Genomic DNA, 12319 nt, shown 5'->3' with positions numbered 1-12319 from the left:
TCTACACAGTCAAATGCCTTTGCATAGTCAATGAAACACAGATAGACATTCCTCTGGTATTCCCTGCTTTCAGCCAAGATCCATCTAATATACACACAAAAAATAATAAAATAAAATAAAAAAAATCTTAAAAAGAATCGTACTTTCTCTTGGGTGTTGTGAAGATTTGACGAATTGGATTTAAAGCATTTATAAGCATCTTGTAGGAGAGAGTGCTCTGTGATTGATGACGGATGCTACCAACATCTTCTAAGTTATTCTTGGATTATGAGACTCCATCTACTCAGATCACGCTTCTTGGCCATAGGAGAGGTTTCTCTGTGCAGACCTGAGGTGAATCAGATGCCACTGTGCCTTCAACGAGCTGAGTGGAGGGGGACCTCTGTTAAGTAGCATAAGTGTGGGATTGTGCTGAGGTATCCTCCGAAGGAGCCAGAGAAGGAAAGCTTCCTGGTCGAGCAGCGTCAAGGCCAGGCTGGACAGCAGAGAGAGTGAAGGATGCTTCAGACAGGCAGCTGCCTGAAGGGGGAGTCACCGTTGCTGGGGTGGCCAGGCCACGCAGAAGGAAGAGCGTGGACTTTGTCCTTTTGCAGTGGGGAAACATGGAAAGTTTTAAGTTTTACTTTTGAAATAGGGATAGACTCCTGGGAAGTTAAATGTACAGTCTCACATCCCTGGTACACAGCTTCCCCTAGTGGGGACTGTGGCTGTGGGATAATATCAAAACCAGGAAACTGGCACTGCTGCGTTGAAGCTTACTAGGCTGAGGACTTGTTCTGATTTTCACGATTTTAAAGTTGTGCTCATTTCTTTAACCTGGAATGGGTGTTTATAGGGGGTTGTTTGAGCAGGAACTATAAAGGCAGATACCCCACAGTGGGATGGATTGAGATTGGAGGGGGCCGATTGGTGGCTGCTGACCAGAGATGGTGAGGACCTAAGAGGATGTGGTGGATGTGGAGGGAGGAATATGTAGGAAGTAAAGATGCAAGGAATTGAAGACTGATCAGAAAGATTAATGCCATTGTGAACAGGGTTGGAGAATGATGGGTGATGGAGGAGGAACAGGACCAGGGGAGAAAATGGTGAGTTAAAAATGTGTTGAGTTGGCCAAATGCCCAACCTGACTTGGGTGGACACCAAGGAGGACTTTCTACAGAGTAACATTCAAGCTGGGTCTTAAAGAATGAGTAGAGGCAGTGAGATTGGCACAGGATAGAGCACGGTTTAAGGCTGTTGTACATAGGGTTGCTATGAGTCGCAAATGACTTGACGGCACCTAACAACAACAACAGGGGTTGTCTAGATGTGTATATGGGGGAGTGCCTTCCAGGTAGAGGACCTGTAAGATAAGGACAAGCATAGAGGCCATGGGCAGCCGTCTAGGTAGCACTGCCCAGAGGTAGAACATCTGAGACCAGTGTATAAGGGAGGGGTGGGCCTGGAGGAAGGAATGGGTCGGTGAGTCATTGACATGACTCATGAGATCATGAAAACGCGAGAGCTCATCTGGAGCACTGTCCCTTAAATAAGAACTGAGAAGCTTTGGTCTTGACAGCTGGACAGAGGAAGCAAAGGCTCTAATGGAGACGGAGCAGGAAGTCAGAAAGGTATGAGGAAGCCTCCTCATAGATGGCAGGAAGCGAGAGATGTAGCCGAAGGTCCAGGAAGAACTGTCCTCTCCCTGGACGCAGCAGCTAGGAGGTACCTGGGAGGGAAGGACCCTGACAACCAAGCAGTGTTGCCGTGAGGTGGAGCATTGCTTGGGAGGGGAGGCCGTGGAGACATTAGCATCCAGTGTGACCAAGAAAGAGGAGAGAGTCCCCAACAGCCAGAAGAGAAAGGAATTCTGGTCAGGAGTGGGGATTGTTTTGGAGGTGGGGAAGACCTGAGCATGATGACACACTGAGGGGTCCTGGGACTTGGTCTGCTGTTTAATGGGAGATACCTGGGCCCTGGAACCAGGCTATCAGGGTTTGAAACCCAGCTCCCTGTGTACCAACTGTGTGAGCCTTGGATAAGTCACTTCTCTGTGCCTTTTTTCCCCTCTTCTGCAAAATGCAGATGACAGTATCTTACAGTGTTCTGTGAACCTTAAGTAAATTATTAACCATAAAGTCATATATCAGCCATTGGCATATGGTAACCATCACCAAGTGTTTGCTTATGAGCTATTTGTTAATTTCTCTGAGGGTCAGTCTTTATCACATACACCATCAACCTACCTTCATCTTAGCCATACCGTGGCTGATTTGAACGAGTTGATACCCATTGATTCGCTGTCCTCCCATTTACTGAGTGCTCAGTGCTAGGGTCAAGACCAGTCATGAAGGCTAAAGAGACTGGCACAGCCCCTGCCAATCTGATAATGACCTGAATCTCTGCAGTTCTCTGCAGTCATCTTTAAAGCCACCCAACTTCTCTGTAGCCTCATGATCATTGATAACATCTTCCAAGACCCCAAAACAAAGTCACAGTCACTGGAAGAGTAAGGACATCAACATACATTTGAGGAAGGACACAATTCCACAGTAACAGACACCACAATTTATTACCTTTCATCACTTTTTAAATACTTTGTTGGGACATTTTTGTCCCTTATTGATTTGTTGTTTTTTGTTTTTGGTTTTTTTTTTTTTTTGGTTTTTTAAAATTTTATTATTTTTGTGTGTGTGTACCGTCAAATCAGATCTGACTGGTACAGGAGGAGATTGTCCCTCCTTCCCCGGCAGAGCATCTGGTGGATTCGAACCGTTCGCCTCTGGGATTCCTTATTGATTTGTAAACCTGTTGTCATTGAGTTGATGTGGACTCCTGAGGACCCTGCAGGACAGAGTAGAACTGCCCCGTGGAGTTTGCAAGGCCGTGATCTTTATGGACACAGACTGTCACATCTCTGTCATGCGGGGTAGCTGGTGGGTTCAAACAGCAGACTTTCCAGTTAACAGCAGAGTGCTTTGACCACTGTATCACCACACCTCATCTATTGTGCTGTTAGGGCTTCTTTATCAACTCTTCTACTGTACTGTGTTTTCAGGGCTTCTTTCTTGATTTATTGACAGTCTTTACATATCATGGCATATAAAAAAACCTTACTGATGGCGTGGTGCGTAGTGTTTCAGACTGCTAACTAAAAGGTGAGCAGTTTGAATCTATCAGCCGCTCCACAGAAGAACAATGGGCAGTCTGATCCGGTAAAGATTTATAACCTTGGAAACCCAATGGAGGGTTGCTGTGGGTCAGGACTGGCTCAAAGGCGGTGGGTTTTGGATTGATTATACAAATAGATGTGTATTGCATCTTTTCCAACATAGATATGTTGTATTCTTTCTCCATACCTTTTCAATCTGTATGCTGAGCAAATTATTTGAGAAGCCTGACTCTATAAATAAGAATGTGGCATCAGGATCAAAGGAAGACCCATCAACAGCCTGTGTTATGCAGACGACACAACCTTGCTTGCTGAAAGTGTGGAGGACTTAAAGTGTTTGCTGCAGAGGATCAAAGAATATGGCCTTCAATATGGATTACATTTCAACATTAAGAAAACAAAAATTTTCCCCACTGCATTTACAGGCAATATCATGATAGATGGAGAAAAGATTGAAATTGTAAACAATTTCATTTTGCTTGGATCCACAATCAATACCTTTGGTACCAGTGGTTAGGAAATCAGGAGACATGTTGCACTTATGGAAGAGCAATGATGTCAGTTTGAAGACTAAGGTGCACTTGATTCAAGCCCATGGTCTTTTCAATCACTTGCTATGCATTTAACAGCTGGACCATGAATAATGATGACAGAGGAGTTGATGTCTTTGCGTTGTGGTGTTAGAGATGAGTACTGAATATCCCATGGATGTCCTTGGAGGCAATGATGACAAAGCTTCATCTCACGTACTTTGGGTTCATTGTTAAGAGAAGATATCCCTTGGAAAGAGACATCATACTTGGAAAGGTAGAGGGTTGGCGAAAGAGAAGACCCTCAACGAGATGATTTAACACAGTGACTGTAGCAGTGAGCTCAAGTGAGTGAGAGATGATGAAGATGGCACAGGGTGGAACCAGGCTCAGATCTGTTGTTCACAGTGTCATTGTGATTAATATGCAACTAGATGGCACCTGACTACAACTCATATATGTTGTTTTTGTTGTTGATTGCCTTCGAGTTGAACATGACTTGAGTGACCCTATGAACAAAAGACCTGAAGCTACTCTACAACCATCGACATTTATCAAGTTCATAGAGTTTCTGGAGGCATGTTATTTAGGAAGTGGATGCTACTCTGCTCCAACAATGCATGTATATGTGCATATAAATAGGAGAGAGAGAGAGAGAGAGAGAGAGTGTGTGTGTGTGTGTGTGTGTGTGTGTGAGAGAGAGAGAGAATGTGTATATCTACTGCTGTTACGTTGATTCCAACTCACGGTGACACTACAGGACAGAGTAGAACTGCCCCAAGGCAACCTTTACAGAAGCAGACTGCCGCATGTTTATTCCACAAAGGAGCTGATGAATTCAAACTGCCAACCTTTTGCTTGGCAGCCTAGTGCTTAAATCACTACACCACCAGGGTTCCATTTATGTATGTTTCAATATTATTTATAAGCTCTATATATTATTTAAAGAGCTTTGGTGGATTCATGGGAAAAAGCTGCACTGCAATCCTGAAGGCACGTGGCTCGAGGCCACGAACTGCCCCGCAGAAGGATGGGCAGTCTCCTCTGATGCAGTTGCCTCTGAAAAACCACTGACGGTTCATCTGTGGGTTTGTTCCAACTCAATGGTACACAACAACAACAATATATTATTTAGGGAGTTCTGGTGGTTTAGTAGTAAGGGACTGTGTTGCTAACTCAAAGATATGTGGTTCGAATCCATCAGCTGCCTGTGGGAGAAAGGTGAGCCATGAACTCCAGTGAGATTTACTGCTTCTGAACACTCACTAGAGGTTTAGTTATGGGTCACTTCCAACTCAACGGTACACAACAACAGCTATGTATTATTTATTTGTAATACTATGTCAGGAATCTCTCCAGAGTACTGAAGAGCAGTGATGTCAGTCTAGAGACCAAGGGATTCCTGATCTAGCCCATGGTCTACACAATTATTTGCTATGCATCAGAGAGCTGAACAATGTCTTATAAAGATGATAGAAGAAGAATTGATGCCTTTTAGTAATGCTGGAGAAGCATGCTGAATATACCATGGACTATTAGAAGAACAAACAGGTTCATCCTGGAGAGGGTGAAACCAGGCTGATCCTTGGAGGCAAGAATTTTGAAGCTCTGTCTTATATGCTTTGGGCATATTGTAAGGAAGGACCAAGTCCTTGGAGAGGGACAATATGCTTGGAAGGGTAGAGAGACAGTAGAAGACAGGAAGACCCTGGATGAGATAGACTGACTCAGTGACTGGGGTCTAGGTGTGTCAGAGACAGTGATGTTGGGTCAAGATAGAACAAGGTTTAGAACTATTTTACATAGGGTTGCTATGAGTCGCAAGCAACTTCTTGGCACATAACAACAGCATTATAAATACATATTATATGTGTTATGAATATGATGAATAACCACGTATATAAATTATTCCCTCCCCCATGTTGTCTTCTCTCCCAGCTTTACTCCGGCCTTTGCCCTGTACTCAGTTAGTGGTGATTGCAGTCACGTGTTGTGCTGACACATGGAGGGGATGATCCCAGGGATCCCTCATGCCCCTCTGCTTTTCCAGGGAAATCCCACCTGAGGTAGGCCTGTCAGGAAAAAGTGAAAGAAAAAGTCACACACCCCAGGGCCCGCGAGTTGGAGGTGGGAGCATACAGTGGCAGCTCTGGGCTTCTCAGTTCTTAGGGGTTTTGGTTGTTGTTGTTTTTTTTTCTTTAAAAAAATTAAAAAGAAACAGGGCATCTGATTCTGGACGTTTCTCTGACCTACAAGCTCCTTGGCCCTCAACTGCTTGTACCCTCAGTCTGCATGGCTGATAGACGGAATCCCATCAGGCTCACTTACTCTATGTCTTTGAGTTCATGTCCTTTTTTAAGTGAAAACAGATAAATTAAAACCTATGAAAATCCTCTTCCTGGAGCAGGGAGATTGAGGAGAGGACAGGGAGCTGAGTCTTGGATGTGGCATAGCCTCCAGCCAGGAAGAATGAAGCCCCCACTTTGTCCTCAGGCTCCTGAGGCCTGTCTGCCCTGACCTGTGACCCTGGCTCCATGCTCTCGCACCGTGTCCCTCTGAACACCTCTCCTAGCCTCCTGAAGCATGTGTTCCGTGCCTGACAGGTTTGTAGAGAGAAGTAAACAAATTTGATTGACTTTCCTCTGGCTGTGCTGCTCCTGAGACCCAGATTTGCTCACTCTTCTGGCAGGGCATAGAATACTCACCATTCTTGCCAGCACCATAGTCCAGAGGCATCAGTTCTTCAGTCTCCCTTATTCTTTGCCCAGTTTCCCCAGGTATGTAAGGTGACTGAAAATACATTGGGTCAGGTGCCCTTTAGTCTTCGGAATGACTTCTCAGTGCTCCTTGGAAGCAAAGGTGGCGAGGCTTCATCTCATGTACGTGGACACGTCATCAGGCGGTCCCTGCAGAAGGACACCATGCTGGCAAAGTAGAGAGGCAGAGGAAGAGAGGAGGAAGGCCTGCAGTGAATGGACGTCCCAGCTGCTGCAGCCCCACGTTCAGGCATAGTGATTGTGAGCATGGCCAGGACTGGGCAGTGCCCCGTGGTACATGGTGGCTCCGTGTCGTAATGGACTCAGTGACCCAACAGCGATAACTTTAGGGCAAAGCCAGAGATAGAGCGGCCAATTTGGGATTGAATTGTGTTCCCCAAAGTGCATGTTAGAATCCCCCCAAAGTGTGTGTTCAAATCATCCCCTTTCTCTGGGGTGTGATCTAGTCTGGAGGCATGCTGTCCTGTCAGTGCTGACAAGATGGGGCCAGCATGTTCCTCTCTGACTGTTGGGGTCTTCTGGGAAAGTTTTGGGGCAGCCGGGCTTTGGAGGGCAATGGGACTGTGGCCTTCAGGCAGCGGGAAGCCAGGGAGCTGAGCTGGTGTGGGAAGTTTTGGTCACCTGAGGGTAGATTGCTGTCTAGAGCTCAGGGTAGGGTGGGATGGAGAGGAGGGCCTGATCCTGTAGCTTTTTTGGAAGATCTCTGTGAAAGCCTCAAGGATGTGGTGCTTTGGACAATGAGGTGACTGGTCCCACAGGGCAGGGGCTGGCCACAAGGCTGGAGGTGGGAAGGGGCCTGTGCTGTGACCCTGTGGTACAGGTGTGCTAGGGTCTCTTCCCTGCACAGCTTCCCCTGCAGTGCTGGGCACACTTGTGGGGACTGGGTAACCCCCTCCATCCAACTAACACATCCTCAGGGCAAAGGTGGGCCGTGCCCATCTGAGAGACCCCAGGTGGATGGAGCTGGGTCCCATGAAGGGATGAGGGAGGCCTCATGGAACAGTCGAGCTTTAGAAAGGAGGAGATTGTGTCCTTGGACACAGATAGAAGAAACGTCAGCAAGAGCAAAGGCCCAGAGGCGGGGAATCCACTGGGTCTGCGCTGGCTGGACCCAGGTGGGCAGTGAGGAGGTCTGATAGCCAGAGGAGCAGAGACTCGGCGAGGAACAAAAGGGGAAATTCTTTCTCCTGCATTAGGAAGCTTCCAGGGCATCTGATTATTTTGCAGAGAGAGGTGTTGACAGGTGTTGCCACCCTGCTGGTCACTGTCCAGCACCAGGCGCTTTGCTGTGGCATCTCCCAGCCCTGTGGGGCAGGTTCTGCCTTGTCCCCATATGGAAACTGAGGCCAGAGTGACTAAAGGGCTCGACCAAAGTCACAGTAATGTGAATGTCAGGATTTGAACTTGGGTCTGAATCGAGAGGCCCAGAACTTACAGGCCTGTAGAAGTGACTCCTGGTCACATCTTAAAGAAGTGGCCAGGTGGTGCAGTAATTAAGTGCTTGACTACTAACAAAAAGCCAGCGATTTGAATCCACCAGTTGCTCCATGGGAGAGTTGTGGCAGTCAGCCTGCTTAAACCCTAGAGGATTGCTGTGAGTCAAGATCTACTTGACAGCAATGCATTCAGTTTGGTTTTCCTGTAAGTGGTTCCTGAATCCAGACAGGTCACCTGCAGGCTGTCGGGGTCAGCTCTGGCATCCACACACCTGGGCGTCCTGGTGATCTGAATGGTTAGGGCAGAGGTGGGCAGAGGTGGGCAGAGGAAGGATGGATGGGGCGCCAGGTCGAATTTACCTCTTGGCTGAGGACTGATGAGATGTGCTCTGGTGACCATCTGCCTACCACTCCTCCCTATGGTCTGAGGCCAGCAGTCATCAGCAGTGGTGCCTTGGGAAAGCTGGACGTTCTTGTAGCTCAGCCCCCCCTTGTCCTGGGCAGCATGACCTGGACAGTCAAATACTGGTCTGCGGGCTCTGGAGACTTGGCTGTGGCTCCTCCCCTCATGGGAAGGACAAGTGGGAGGGGTTCAGTGAGCTCCTTGCTCCACATCACCTGCCTCCTTGAAGCCCCCCAGGCACCTGCCGGGTGGGCATCATTAGCTTACAGGGTTTTTTGTTATTAGGTGCCGTTGCTTCAAGTACGACTTGTAGTGACCGGATGAACAAAAGGTCTGAACCCTGTCCTGTCCTGCACTGTCCTCACACTTCCCCATTGCAGCAGTCACTGTGTCAGTCCAGCTGGTTGAGGGTCTTCTCCTTTCCTGACCCTGCACCCTTCCCAGCCCTATGTCCTTCTCCAAGGAAGGGAAGCACCAGGAGGCTGAGTGGCATGCCTGGAGCCACAGTTTGTCATGGCTCAGATTAGCCTTGCCTTTGACAGCCAGGTCACTACCACCGATCATTAGGCGAGTGACCTCAGAAAGATCCTTCCCTTTATGCCTCACTTTCCTCATCTGTAACTGAGGTTAGAGATCCTTGCCCTGCTGATCATATGGGGTTGTGGGGGCTGGTGACTGAGTGCAGTGGAAACAATTGGAAGATGGTGTTTTCACATGTTTGCTCCCCAAAGTAGCTGGACATTGCACCTTTTTACATCTTGTTACCAACTGAGAAAGGAGCTTTGTGGTACAGTGGACTGAACATTGGTCAGCCAACAGAAAGGTCTGTGGTTTAAAATCACCAGTCCACAGGCAGAAAATGAGAGTCCGCTTCTGAGAAGAGTGTCCTCTGGGCAGTTCTCTGTCCTGGGGGGTTACTGTGAGGTGGAACTCACTCCATAGCTCTGGCTTTTTGGGGGAGCGGAAGAGCAGCTTCGTTGAGAGAATGCATTTCCTGTGCTGTATTGGTATGGTGCCCTGTCTTCTCTGGGGACAGAGGTGCAGAACTGCAGTGGGGAAAGGTAGGTGGTCAGTCCGCACACGGTAATCATGTGATAGGAAAAGTGAGGACCCTGGCCAAAAGAGCACCCAACTGGGCAGCTCTGGCCACCTCCTGGCTTGGCAGTGGGGACATGGGGGCCCTCAGCTTGGCTCCCAGCCCTGGGTAAAGCTCCCCACCACCAGCTGGTCTACAGCAGATTACTGACTGCATGTGGTGAAGGAGAGGGAAGGCAGGTGGGCTGAACTCTAAGCTCCCTCCCCAAAGTTCCCACCTTCGTTTTCTCTCTTTTTGTCTTGATCAGGTGTCCCACACCCTGTCCTTTTCCCTTGCTTTGCACTCTTGGCCAGCCACTTTGCCTCCTCAGCCTCAGGCTTCCTCATCCGTACGTGGCAGTAACCTCTCACAGCCTTAGTGAGCTGGTGGTTGTTGTATGCCATCAAGTTGCCTGTGACTTTTAGTGACCCCTGTGTACAATAACTTGGAACCCCATCCTATCCTGAGCCAGTCTCAGTGTCTCTGACACACATACCCCCATTATCCTAGATATTACGTCAGTCCGTCTTACCTGCATCTTCCTCTCCTGTGCTGTCACTCTGCTCTTCTAAGCATTATGTCCTTCTCCAAGGACTGATTCATCCCGGCCATGTGCTCAGAGTGTGTGCGACAGAGCTTCAGAATCCTTGCCTCCAATAAACAGCTTGGTTTCACCCTTTCCAGGACAGACCTGTTAGTTCTTTTGGCAGTCCATGGTATGTATGTTCAATACTCTTTTTCCAGCACTACGATTCCAAGGCATCAATTCTTCTGTTGTCATTGTTCTTAGTCATTGTCCACTCTCTGATGCATAGCAAGTAATTACAAAACCCATGGCCTTAGTCTCTAGACTTAGTCTCTAAACCGATCATATTGTTGCTGTTCAGCACTTTGGAGAAGTTCCTAACAGCAGATTTCCCTATTGTGAGCTGGTACATGAGTTCTATGTAGCCCTGTTCTTGTCCAAAGGATGCTCCTACTTCTGGTTGTGTGTCCACCTGTGTTTTGGGATAGCCGGTGGACATCAGAGGAGCAGTGCCCTGGGTTGGAATCCTGCCTAAGCTGCACACCAGGTGCAGGATGAGGCTACCTGAGCCTCAGTTTGCTCATTAGTAAAGTGGGGATAAAACCAACACCTGTCCCGAGGCATGTTGAAGGAATCCCAGTGATCCTCATCCTGACAGTCCTCCTCAGAGTGCCAGCCTGGGGGGTCCATGGCGGATGCGACTGCCACTGTGCATTTTCTGAGCCTCTTTTTGATCGGATTGTTGGGTTAATCTGGAGCAGTTTCCCCTTGATTTTGAAGGTGTCCTGTGTAATATCTTAACTCAGGCCACCTGTGGAAAAGGACTAGCTGGACTCTCCCTAAAAGGTGTGTGTGAAGGTGGGCACAAAAGTGACCTAGTTCCAGCCCCTGTGGACACTGAGCAGGTTCACTGTCCTCAGAGCCCCTTGCCTGTGAAGTAGAAGTGCATGAGGTGGGGTGAACGATGACCTGGCTCCCACAGACTGACAAGCTGTGTTCTCTCCCCCAGAGACTGATGGAGAGGCAGAAACGGAAGGCGGACATCGAGAAGGGCCTGCAGTTCATTCAGTAAGTGTGCCTGCCAGCCGGATGGCTGCAACCCCGCTGTGCTTCTCTCTTCTTGTGCCTGAGTCTTTGCAGCTTCTTAAAAACCTCTTTATTGTTATTTGGGCAAAAGAGTAAAGAGCAAATTTGTTTTCCATTCAACAATTTATGCCTATTTTATCTTGACTTGATTGCAGTCCTCACATTGTGACCACATTCTTCCCACTTCCTCCATGTTTCTTGTTTCCATCTATCTTTTACTCTTGCTTCCTGTCTTCTGAGCTTTATCCCTGGATGAATACCACACTTTGTTCTCATTGTTGTTAAATGAGCACAACCCATAGCGACCCTGTGAACAAGAGATCTGAACCCTGTTCTATATCTTCATTCTCTAATGTTAATAAAATGTCTAAGAGCATGTTGTTTAGGAAGTGGCTGCCTATCTTGCTTCCAAGCTTTTTTTAATCTGGGAGCTCCATGAAACACTGTCCACCAAGTGTAATGATTATGGCATTTGACATACCAGTAGCACAGTAATTCAGCATCACAGCAAACCCAAGTTACCTCAGTACAGCAAACCGACAGACCAGTGCTGTACCACTTAGGAGAATGTTCCTCCCAAACACAATGCACACCAAGCCCAGTGTTGCAGACTTTCCACTAAAACAAGAGATCCTACTGACCAGAATCCAACTGCTTCACACATGAGCCTCCAAACTGAAGGCTTAGTTAGGGCCCAACCTACTTTTAAATACAAAGGCCCACAGGCCAGTCCCTGATTGACTTAAACAAGAGGCTTCCAGCCCGTAGCTGCTTGTTAGCTAAATCCAGTAAATCCAGTCTGCTCACACAGGATTGTGAACAAAGTAAAAATCACCGAACAGTTTATACCCGACTTTCAACTAAAACAAGAAAATGGACCCATCAGAAACCAACTGCTTCACACGAGCCTCTAAACTTGAATCTCGTGTGGGTGTCTGTCCTCAATAATCCTGGTGGCAGTGTTCACCTCTAGGCAGTGTTAGTTTGGTGTTCTCTTTTTGCTTTCCCAGGGAGAGTTGTGAGAAAGCCTAGAAACAGAACAGCCTCCTGGAAACCTGTATGTGGGACTCCGTAGGGTAGGGACCACTTTCAGAATACCACAGTAGGACCTGCTCCGTTTTGTAAAACAAAAATCTTATGTTTATCACAGCTTTGCTCACAATAGCAAGGAGTTGGAAACAACCCAGGTGCCCATCAACAAACGAATGGATAGAGAAGCTCTGGTACATTCACACAATGGAATACTACGCTGCATTGAAAAACAAGGAACTCATGCAATATTATTCAGAATGGGTGACCCTGGAGGACATTATGCTGAGTGAAATATCTCAGTTG

The 12319-nt window shown here is 47.6% G+C and overlaps 1 protein-coding gene across 1 annotated transcript in view; it reads left to right on the top strand.

Annotated features, from left to right (window-relative positions):
* The first annotated feature begins 10904 nt into the window (after nt 1-10904).
* The window catches only part of ZC3H7B (zinc finger CCCH-type containing 7B), a 36235-nt gene continuing 34820 nt past the window's right edge, over nt 10905-12319 (top strand). The window contains exon 1 of the mRNA XM_006890186.1: nt 10905-10966. Within this exon, the coding sequence (XP_006890248.1) occupies nt 10914-10966 (53 nt within the window). The 5' untranslated portion in view covers nt 10905-10913. The remainder of the gene's footprint in view (nt 10967-12319) is intronic.

This window comes from Elephantulus edwardii, unplaced genomic scaffold, assembly GCF_000299155.1.
Source record: "Elephantulus edwardii isolate Elephantulus edwardi_28Jun2011 unplaced genomic scaffold, EleEdw1.0 scaffold00086, whole genome shotgun sequence".
NCBI lineage: Eukaryota > Metazoa > Chordata > Mammalia > Macroscelidea > Macroscelididae > Elephantulus > Elephantulus edwardii.
This window is presented reverse-complemented; position numbering and strand designations above follow the sequence as displayed.